The sequence below is a fragment of the Sebastes fasciatus genome, chromosome 9 (assembly GCF_043250625.1).
Source record: "Sebastes fasciatus isolate fSebFas1 chromosome 9, fSebFas1.pri, whole genome shotgun sequence".
NCBI classification, from domain to species: Eukaryota; Metazoa; Chordata; class Actinopteri; order Perciformes; family Sebastidae; genus Sebastes; species Sebastes fasciatus.
The window spans coordinates 34,404,586-34,416,253 of NC_133803.1; the positions used below are offsets into that span (position 1 = coordinate 34,404,586).

An 11,668-nucleotide genomic window follows, 5' to 3' on the forward strand; every position below is an offset into this window, starting at 1 on the left:
TATACAATCCCTTTGATTAGGAACACGTGGGATATAAATCAGATTTGATTACAATTAAATGAATGTCATAATAAAATAAACACATATGCAGAGTTATGCAAACAAACCAGCAATACACATTACAGTTTGCAAAGCTGACAATGTTCATTTCAGACTGTGTCAAACTGGTTTAAAAATATGACAATTTTAAGGTTGTATTGGACTATATTATGGGGTGTTTCTGTTATTTTGTCCACCCCTATACATTATCACCACACCACAGACTGTAGAGAAATATTATCATGAGAGAAATGGATATTATTATGGGAGATAAATCCACACACAGTGTGTAATGGAAAATGACATTGTATGTAGCGATGTCTCTTTATGCAACAGTGGAAAGTTACTGTCTGTGTGCTCTTTGTCTCATGTAGTGGGAAAAGTACTGTGTTGACTTTTACTGGGACACTGTGAGTAAAATAACTCCTTATCTGAGTAAAACAACTCTTTTTCTCACAGTCCCTGTTGTAGATTTCTATATAATCACATTGTAATAATATCCTGCAGTGCACTCTTCTGCTTTAAAGATATCACAATTTTAAGGCTAAAATGCGCGTTGTATTGGACTATAAGAGAAGATAAGATCTGAAATAAAGTTTGAAAAAAAGAAGTCTGATGAAAAAAAAAGTCTGAAAAATGTCTGGAAAAAAAACTTTGAAAAAAGTCTGAAAAAAATGTCTGAAAAGAAAGTCAGAAAAATGTCAGAAAGAAATCTGAAAAAATGTCTGAAGAAAAAAGTCAGAAAAATGTCCGAAGAAATAAAGTTTGAAAAATGTAAAAAAAAAAAGAAAAAAAAGTCTGACAAATGTCTGTGAAGAAAAAGTCTGATGGAAAAAAAAGTCTGAAAAATGTCTGAAAAAAGTCTGGGAAAAATGATGAAAAAAAGTCAGAAAAATGTCCGAAGAAATAAAGTTTGAAAAATGGAAAAAAAAAATAAAAATAAAAAAAAAGTCTGACAAAAAAATTTCAGACATTTTTTTCTGACTTTCTTTCAGAATTTTTTCAAACTTTTTTTTCCAGACATTTTTCAGACTTTTTTTTTCATCAGACATTTGTTAGACTTTTTTTTTATTTTTTATTTTTTTTTTACATTTTTCAAACTTTATTTCTTCGGACATTTTTTTCAGATTCTTTTCAGACTTCTTTTTCACAGACATTTGTCAGACTTTTTTTTTTATTTTTTTTACATTTTTCAAACTTTATTTCTTCGGACATTTTTCTGACTTTTTTTTCAGACATTTTTTTCAGATTTATTTTCAGACATTTTTTCCAGACTTTTTTCAGACTTTTTTTTCATCAGACATTTGTCAGACTTTTTTTATTTTTAATTTTTTTTACATTTTTCAAACTTTATTTCTTCGGACATTTTTCTGACTTTTTTTTCAGACTTTTTTTTCTGACTTTTTTTTCTGACTTTTTTCAAACTTTTCCAGACATTTGTCAAATTTTTTTTTTATTTTTAATTTTTTTTACATTTTTCAAACTTTATGTCTTCGGACATTTTTCTGACTTTTTTTTTCCAGACATTTTTTTCAGATTTTTTTTCAGACATTTTTTCCAGACATTTTTCAGACTTTTTTTTTCATCAGAAATTTTCTTCACAGACATTTATTAGACTTTTTTTTTTTTTTTTTTACATTTTTCAAACTTTATTTCTTCGGACATTTTTCTGACTTTTTTTGAGATTTCTTTTCAGACATTTTTCTGACTTTTTTTTCTGACTTTTTTCAAACTTTTCCAGACTTTTTTTTCACAGACATTTGTCAATTTTTTTTTTATTTTTAATTTTTTTTACATTTTTCAAACTTTATGTCTTCGGACATTTTTCTGACTTTTTTTTTCAGACATTTTTTTCAGATTTTTTTTCAGACATTTTTTCCAGAAAAAAAAGTCTGACAAATGTCTGTGAAGAAAAAATCTGATGAAAAAAAAAGTCTGAAAAATGTCTGAAAAAAAGTCTGAAAAAAAAGTCTGAAAAAAAAAAAGTCAGAAAAATGTCCGAAGAAATAAAGTTTGAAAAATGAAAAAAAAAAAAATAAAATAAAAAAAAAGTCTGTGAAAAAAAAGGCTGATGAAAAAAATTCTGAAAAATGAAAAAAAAAAAATGTCTGAATAAGTTCCGAATTTTTTTTAAAAAAATGTAAAAAAAAAAAGGTCTGAAAAAATTTCTAGCACCAGTGCCTAATAGAATAACAATTAAGTAAGATACATTTAGTGAAATGAGTAAATAAGTTAAGATAAGTAAAATAAAAAAGGTAAAGTAAGCTAAAAAACAGAAAAATAAATAACCTTGCATATGATGAGAAATGTATATTATTATGATGAGAAATGTATAATATTATGAGATAAATGTATATTATTATGAGAGAAATGTATAATATTATGAGATAAATGTATATTATTATGAGAGAAATGTATAATATTATGGGAGATAAACCTAAACACAGTGACTGCAGCAGACAGTTATCTCCACTCTGCGTAAAGCGGAACTAAAAAACAATCGGAGTTCCAGTTTCTCGTCGGGACATGAATCTCGGGCGGACCAGTGGGTGACTGCTGCAACACAACAGTTTGTCCTCAAACCTCCTGCAGAGAAATCCACCTCATATCTCTCTATTACTCATTATCTAACTATCAGGACTCTACAGCAGCATCATGTCTCTGGCTGCGGAGGCCTTCGTGTCTCAGATGGCAGGTAAACACTCACTTAGTGCTCATATTAGAGTCTGATAGAGAGCTAGCAGCAGCTAACAGCACCTAGCAGCAGCACCTAGCAGCAGCACCTAGCAGCAGCAGCTAGCAGCAGCAGCTAGCAGCAGCTAGCAGCAGCTAACAGCAGCTAGCAGCACCTAGCAGCAGCAGCTAGCAGCAGCAGCAGCTAACAGCAGCTAGCAGCAGCTAGCAGCAGCTAGCAGCAGCTAACAGCAGCTAGCAGCAGCTAGCAGCTTTAGTTCATCACATAGAAGAGACTGTTGTAGTTAAACGTAGCTGATGTCAGTTATAACAGTAGTGATGTCTGTCCACCGTGTTTCTGTAGCTAACATGAGTGTAGGGTTAGCAGCAGGACAGTCACAGTAGCTTGGTGTACTTGGTGTCCTACATGTCTAACAGAGCAGCTCGTCTTTAACGGTTTGTTGTTGTTTATGTGATTAATGTTAGAAATACAAACCAAAGAGGAGGACAGCTGATACAAGCAGGAACAGTTCAGGTGGAGTCAGGTCGATGACAGCATGAAGTGGAGTTACAGAAACACCACTTCACTGTGATGAAGTGGAGTTACCGAAACACTTCACTGTGATGAAGTGGAGTTACAGAAACACTTCAAATCAAATCAAATCAAATCAATTTATTTTTGTATAGCGTCAAATCACAACAGAAGTTATCTCAAGACTGTGATGAAGTGGAGTTACAGAAACACTTTACTGTGATGAAGTGGAGTTACAGAAACACTTCACTGTGATGAAGTGGAGTTACAGAAACACTTTACTGTGATGAAGTGGAGTTACAGAAACACTTCACTGTGATGAAGTGGAGTTACAGAAACACTTTACCGTGATGAAGTGGAGTTACAGAAACACTTTACTGTGATGAAGTGGAGTTACAGAAACACTTCACTGTGATGAAGTGGAGTTACAGAAACACTTTACTGTGATGAAGTGGAGTTACAGAAACACTTCACTGTGATGAAGTGGAGTTACAGAAACACTTCACTGTGATGAAGTGGAGTTACAGAAACACTTTACTGTGATGAAGTGGAGTTACAGAAACACTTCACTGTGATGAAGTGGAGTTACAGAAACACTTCACTGTGATGAAGTGGAGTTACAGAAACACTTCACTGTGATGAAGTGGAGTTACAGAAACACTTCACTGTGATGAAGTGGAGTTACAGAAACACTTTACTGTGATGAAGTGGAGTTACAGAAACACTTCACTGTGATGAAGTGGAGTTACAGAAACACTTCACTGTGATGAAGTGGAGTTACAGAAACACTTTACTGTGATGAAGTGGAGTTACAGAAACACTTTACTGTGATGAAGTGGAGTTACAGAAACACTTAACTGTGCTGAAGTGGAGTTACAGAAACACCACTTCACTGTGATGAGGTGGAGTTACAGAAACACTTCACTGTGGTGAAGTGGAGTTACAGAAACACTTCACTGTGATGAGGTGGAGTTACAGAAACACCACTTCACTGTGATGAGGTGTGACTGGCAGCTGTCTCTCTGGGTGCATCCCAAAGCTCTGATTTCTCGTTTCCTCGATCCTCGCTTGAACCGGAAGTAGTTCTGGTGCGCCATCTTGAAGATTGAGCCTAACACATATGCTGCCTTCCCAATCACATACTTGTTCTATCTACTTTTAGTATGTACCGCAGCTGCAGTCTTTTATAGACTGAGCAGTCAGTGATGTGGAACTAGCCGTCACTTTGAGAGTTCCATGAATTGATAAAGTTTGGGGTTGAAATCAACACTTCCTGCTTTCATTTAGAAATAAAAGCCTTCAAGTGTTTTTTCTGTGGACAGAATTCCTTCATTTGTTAACACAAGCCTTTTATTCTGAAATATGTGCAGGGCAGTGTTGTAGAACATGCAGTGACTTGGAGAGCTCCATGAATGAATATAGTACGGAGTTTTAATTGTGGATTATTACTATTATTTACAAATTACCACACGTTTCTTAACCTTTCTCTGTTGTTACGTTATACACGCCCGTTATCGATGTGAAACCGCCTGAACTGTTCCTGAGAAGTTCACCTATCTTTTGAAATATTTACATTTTCAATATTCATCCGATTAACACGTTTATTAACGTCGAATGACTGCCGACATGGACTGGTATCTAAGCTGAGCTAAACATGACCATAATACAGTATAATGTGTGTGCCTGTATGGGGGGCGTGTCTGTTAGTGTACAGTTAGATTTTAATTAACTTAACGTTGATTTCATTTAGAATGCACTGCACAATTAAATACAAGCATATTATCTGTTTAACTCACCAACAACATAACAGTTTTATAAGCCAATTTATTAAATTAACACATTACATTGATGTGTGTCTGTTGTTGACATTGCCAGCTGCTGAGCCTTGGCCTGAATCTGCCACCTTGTACCAGCAGCTGAAGGGTGAGTCAGTGTTGGTCTTTAAATGGAGAAACAATATGACTTTTAGTGTGGTTGTTTACGTTACTTTGGTGTTGTTTATTACAGAGGATCAGATTCTGCTGTCAGACTGCGCCTCATCTCTCGCTGTTCAGGTGAAATCATGTTTGTGTTTGCTCTCAATCAGCATAATATGGATGTTATTATTGCTTCAGCACTAATCAACTCTGTCCTGTTGCTCTCCTGTACAGGCCTACCTCAGGATGTGTGGTCTACCGGTGCAGGTGGTTTGCAGAGCAAATGCTGAATACATGTCACCTTCTGGTTAGTACACATGCTGCTGCTGCAGAGGTGCATTTACTGTCGCCTTGCTGTGAATCCCAGCATGAGGTCTATCTCAGTGATCATCAAAGCGGGGGCTGCCAAGGGGGCCTCAGCAAACTGGAGAAAAGATGAGGGAAAATACTAAAATATATAATATATTTTAAATAAATTTAATTTAATTTAAATGTATTATTATTACGATTATTATTATTATAGCATCTTATTTATAATAATAACAGATCAGACTCTTATTTGCCATGCAATGCTTAGTTTTTATTTTATTTTATTTATCTATTTATTTATTTATTTATTAACATGAAGACATCTTGAAAAGGGGGCCCCCCCCGGCCATAACCCAATGCTATTTGGGGGCGTTGGCATGGAAATGTTTGGGAATCCCTGGTCTATCTCACTTAAAAATTAACAATATTAACTTTGTACTGTACAATTCAAATCCTTTATCGTGTATCTACCTACTATAACCAACAGTTGAAACAGATGTTATCCTTTTTTTTATGTTTATTTTGTACTTATTGGCCGTGCTTTGTGACCTACAGTACATTACACTTAAACTAATATATCAATATCTCTATACTGTAGCTGGTTCAAAATGGTCAGTTCAGTATCAAACTGTTATGTTTGTATCCAGATTGTGTCTAGATTCCAGATTCAGATGAAACCGACTCTAGGACCTTCTCACTGCTGAGCTCTTGACCTGTTGAGTTCTGTGGTTATAGACATTGCGGTTGCTTCTTCAAAAGTGACTTGTAATGATCTTTAACGGCCTTCCTTTCTCTCCCTCTCTCTGTGTTTGTTTTGTAATGTGTCTCTCTGTAGGTAAGATTCCTTTTATCCACGTAGGGAACCAGGTGGTGTCAGAACTGGGTCCGATAGTGCAGTTCACCAAAGCCAAGGTTTGTAACACAGATATCAAAGTTATTGATTTTGTATCACAGCTTGTGTAACTCTGAGACATGTTGAGACATTTTATCACCTGGAGTTATCATTAATGTAGTTTTCTAGGAATATATGATAATATGATTTTTTGGACATTGTTTCAGACATTTTTCAGATCTTTTTTTTCGGACATTTTTTTTCAGATCTTTTTCAGATCTTTTTTTCGGACATTTTTTTCAGATCTTTTTTTTCAGACTTTTTTTGTCCGACATTTTTCAGATCTTTTTCAGATCTTTTTTTCAGACTTTTTTTCAGTTATTTTTTTTCAGACATTTTTTGCAGATATTTTTTGCAGACTTTTTTTGTCCGACATTTTTCAGATATTTTTTTTCAGACTTTTTTCAGATATTTTTCAGATATTTTTTTTCAGACTTTTTTTGCAGATATTTTTTTTCAGACTTTTTTTGTCTGACATTTTTCAGATATTTTTCAGATTTTTTTTTCAGATTTTTTTTTTTCAGACTTTTTTTTCAGACTTTTTTCAGATTTTTTTTTTCAGACATTTTTTTCAGACTTTTTTTTCCAGATATTTTTCAGACTTTTTTTTTTCCACATTTTTTTTTCAGATTTTTTTTTTCAGACTTTTTTTTCAGATATTTTTTTTCGGACTTTTTTTTCAGACATTTTTCAGATTTTTTTTTCCCGGATAAATAATATATTTAATCAAAATGTTATCAAAATCTCAATATGGCCAACTGCAATTTTCAAATCGCAGGAGGTGCAATATTTGTTAAAGGTGTCAAAATACAATTTTAAATTAAATATTGTGGTGCTGTAGAAACGTCTTGGCCGACACATCATATTCTACATACTTAAGAAAACATCTTTGTTTGGTACAGATCCCGACAAAAATCTCTCCATAATCATACGAATATATTTTTCAATGAAAATGGGAATAATGACGTAAGAATTATCATTCCCTTGATTATTGCAATGTCAGTTAAAATAACTGCAATTAGATATTTTTTACAAAATCATGCAGCCCTTAATATTACTCATGTTAGGAGATCATTTGTAGTTTCTTATTTTATATTATTTGTTAGAAAAATATGATTAATTTAAGATGAGAAGAAACATAATGACCGTATCTCTCTGTGTTGTGTTTTGGGGTTTTCAGGGTAATTCTCTGAGCGATGGCTTAGACGATGTTCAGAGGGCTGAAATGAAAGCGTACATGGAGCTGGTCAACAACATGCTGCTTACTGCTGAGGTACACACATGTTCACTCACTGTCGGGCAACAAAACACACAGAGCTGAAACATGCCGATAGTATTTGTTGTAATTCTCAATATCTCTGGATAATCTGTCTCCTCTCGTCTCTACAGTTGTACATCCAGTGGTGTGATGACGCTACAGCTGCTGAGGTGTGTTTACTCGTCTTTAGATTAAGAGAAAGATAATTACATGTGATTATTCGTTGCCTCTTGATCACATGTATGTGTGTTGTGTGTTTAGATCTCTCGTCCCAGATACAGCAGCCCGTACGCCTGGCCTCTCAGTAACATCCTGGCCTATCAGAAGCAGTGGGAGGTTCGCAGGAAGATCAACGCTGTCGGCTGGGGAGGGAAAACTCTGGAGCAGGTGAGCAACCACCCGACAACATGCTTTACAAGTGTTCTCATGCTATCCCAGATACTATTTATGTTTCTGTAGTCTCACAATATATTGACATAAAAGCCCTTTTCTGTCTATTCCTGTGTTTCAGGTTTATGAGGATGTGAGTCAGTGCTGCCAGGCTCTCTCCCAGCGGCTGGGAACACAGCCGTACTTCTTTAATAAACAGTACGTATCTCTCTTTCTCTGTCTGTCAGAGCAGCTGAATATAGAACATGGCATAGTGAGAGGGATTAATTCAGTACTTCCCTGCAGATTCTGCTCTTTAGCTGCCAAAAAGCGTTTGGAAGCATCTGGCAGCTTTTTCCTGTAGCACCACCCGGTGGTGTAATACTGTAATTAACCCCATATCATCTGAACGTGGAACTTATTTCAGAATCAGAAATGCTTTATTGATGCCCGGGGAGGGTGGGGGGGGGGAGTTTGGGCGTTACACTTGATCTTGTACAAACATTAAGAAATGTAATGTAAGAAATATATAACCTACAACCACAGTGCAAATAACTAAATACAAAATGCTGAGAGTGGGTTCTATTAAGTGTGTTAAATATAAATGCCAGAGTGGTATAAATGATAATAAAATAAGAATATTTCTTGAATGTACAGTATAAATGCAGTATTACTTACAGAGAATTGCACAGTTGAATTATTGCACAGCTGAGTTAAATCAGTAGTCAGTCTTGGTTTTCTGTTCATCCTGAGGATATTTAGTATGAATCAATGCTTTTATACAAATGATACAAATAAACAACATTTATATAATGTACCGTATGTTAATGTCATGGCTTCTTTTAACCTTTCAGTTCTCATTTATAGCTGAGTGCTGAACGCAAATTCGTTTTAACACCACTAATTTCTTGAACACATTAATGCAACTTGTGATTTTTAGGTTGTAACAGGTTCAGTTTTAAAGCTAGAGAGAAGATCCTGGTATCATAGTAAACTACAAAACCTGATGAATCCATCGGTACCGACCATGTCAGACTAGCTGGTCATGAAGGAGGTAAAATAACGCTCCAAACTTACGCTAAATTTTGGCGAGAAAAAACTGGCATGGCCATTTTCAAAGGGGTCCCTTGACCTCCAGATATGTGAATGTAAATGGATTTTATTGGTACCCACGAGTCTCCCCTTTAAAGACATGACACATGTCACAATACACAATAGAAGCTTCATTTAAAGGAGCAGCAGGTAAAGAAGTGGATGAAATGATTGGTATAAGCAGAGATGCTGTACTGCGTCACTGATGCAGGTTTCAACTGTATGTCATACATTTTAAATATAATTAATGACCAGCTTGTTGATTTAAAACACGTTGAGACTTTGCTTACTACATAACTAGAATGAAAGTAATTGAATATTGATTTGAGCAGTAACGAGTGTGTCTGTCTGTGTGTTTTAGACCTACAGAACTGGATGCGTTGGTGTTCGGTCACCTCTTCACCATCCTGACCACCAGACTGACCAGCACCGAGCTGGCAGAGAGGATCAAGAGCTACAGCAACCTGCTGTCCTTCTGCAGACGCATCGAACAGACCTACTTCGAAGACAAGAGCTCCTGAAGGGAACGAAAGCTCTTCTGTATTTATCTCCTCTCGTACTGTACATTCGGCCCTTCCTTCTCTCATTCCCTCTCTGTGGCACCGAGAAGCTAAACGCTGCTCATATTCACACACACATCCCCTCGTGATTCTTGCTTTCTTTCCCCCGTTTGCTTCGTACATGTACGTAGTTGCATGCTTCTGATAGGAGTCCTTTTAAGGATTAAGATGTGCCCAGTGCTTACAGATAGATACCTCAAAGTCACAGTAAAGATCAGTCTTAAGGGAGCACCAACACATGTATACCGTCTAAAAAGATGTTTCCAAGTTAAACATACATAATAAATAATGACGTTCACTAATCTGCACAGCTCTTTTTGTTAAAAACGTTTTGTTTAAGCCACAAAACACAGACCACGGAGTCTTCACATTTCCAGCACTTTGGGAATTAAATAAGAATACAGGTGATAGTAATGCAACTCTTCACAGATCCCAGAAGGAGGTCAGAGGTCGGGGGTTAGCTGCAGATGATCTGACTGCAAGATGGATGCTCCCCAACACAGAGGCGTAGACTTATTTATATGCTCTCTTACACAGGAACACTGTGACATGTATCATGGTGCATTTACAGATACATACCTACAGACAGCTGTGTGACGTGGCGTGTAAGAAATGTGAGGCAGTGTTGCTTTTTCTACCGTACAAAAGCAGAAAGACATGACCGTAACGACGAAGAGGATGTGACTTCATCCTTAGTTTCTCCACCATTATTGTTTTCTTTGGAAGTGCCTACAGAATAAAAGTCATTAAATTTAACTGAGGTTGTTGTTTATTATTTTGTTCCCAATATACTCTTGTTTAATGATGTTTAAATTACACCAAGTGGGATTCTACCCTGTGTTGGACATTTTTTTGTGAAATAATCTTTAATTGATAAATGAAAATAGAAATGCTGGAAGCATGCTGTCATCAAATAATAAAACCTTTCTAACCCAGACTTAAGGGGAGATACCACCATGACACTTCCCCAGTTGATATTAAGACTATTCTTTTTTTGTTACAAGTTTTTTTGAAATTGTATGTTTAAATATGCAAATGATGCATTATATTTTATTTTGCATACATTTCCAGAACAGAAATCTGAACATTGGTTCAAAATTCTCGTTTCATTTTATTGACATATTAGAGTCAAAGTTTTTTTTACAGAGGGAATTGTGGATATCTCCTTTTACCACTTGATAAATCAGAAAATACACTGTCATCACCATGTTTTTCTAGGAATAACATGTTGTATAAATCAGGCTATGAATGATATATGAACGAACCTCTCAGTAGAAACCTTCAGAATATAGACAGTGAATGAGAGTGGGACGTTTGGTGGATGTAAGAGCTGCTGAAGTGGAGATTTCTGGTTCGGAGTCTACATTTTTTTGTTGAGAAAATGGACTTTAAAAATATGGATTGTAAAATTCCATACATTTTGAAGACACGACAGGTGAATAGGGTAAAATATTTAATTAATAGATATCACCATGAAACTTCCCCAGTTGATTACTGACGTTGAGACAATTTCTTTTTTGTATTACAAGTTTTCTGAAAAGTTCTAATATTCATATGAGGAGTTATCTAATGCTGACTGGTGAATTCAGGAGAAATCTACAAACACAAAGAGACAAAGTAGTAAAATAATAAACACCTAAATGTGTATTTTGGAGGTTTTCTTTCCACTCGTCTGAAAGAAGAAGCAAATTTCTGAAAAAATGGACCAGCGCATTAAATAAAACACACAGAACTCTTTAACATTTATCACTGAAGCGTTGCTGAAACTTTCTCAACATCTGAACTATTTTCATATTTTAGGAGTTATAAAATGCTGCAAAATTAAAGACAACCAACAGACAAACATCAGTATTCATGAAGGGAAGAGAAGCACAGCCTCAGTATATCTGAAAATCTATTTTTAGTCCTAATATGTGACTGAGTTTCTGCCTCCAGGCCTCAGACAAGCTCATGTCTGATCACCTCTGGTTGCCCTCCAGTTGAGCAGTTTGAGTGTGTGTGTGTGTGTGACAGACGGAGTGAGTGTCT

At 35.5% G+C, this 11,668-nt stretch overlaps 1 protein-coding gene across 1 annotated transcript; it reads left to right on the forward strand.

Moving 5' to 3' along the window:
• Positions 1 to 2,571: 2,571 nt before the first annotated feature.
• Positions 2,572 to 10,396, forward strand: mtx2 (metaxin 2). The gene is made up of 10 exons (XM_074647389.1): positions 2,572 to 2,734; positions 5,120 to 5,167; positions 5,252 to 5,298; positions 5,395 to 5,467; positions 6,305 to 6,381; positions 7,542 to 7,634; positions 7,751 to 7,789; positions 7,881 to 8,006; positions 8,131 to 8,207; positions 9,442 to 10,396. Exons 1-10 carry the CDS (start codon positions 2,695 to 2,697, stop codon positions 9,599 to 9,601), a joined length of 780 nt encoding a protein of 259 aa, XP_074503490.1. The 5' UTR covers positions 2,572 to 2,694; the 3' UTR covers positions 9,602 to 10,396.
• Positions 10,397 to 11,668: the final 1,272 nt, after the last annotated feature.

What these genes read in the sequence shown, in the direction of transcription:
- mtx2 (XM_074647389.1), top strand. Translation starts at nt 2,695, where the DNA reads ATGTCTCTGGCTGCGGAGGCCTTCGTGTCTCAGATGGCAG. An exon ending in CTTGTACCAGCAGCTGAAGG is followed by an intron (nt 5,168 to 5,251) that starts GTGAGTCAGTGT and finishes TGTTTATTACAG; the next exon opens with AGGATCAGATTCTGCTGTCA. An exon ending in GAGGGAAAACTCTGGAGCAG is followed by an intron (nt 8,007 to 8,130) that starts GTGAGCAACCAC and finishes CCTGTGTTTCAG; the next exon opens with GTTTATGAGGATGTGAGTCA.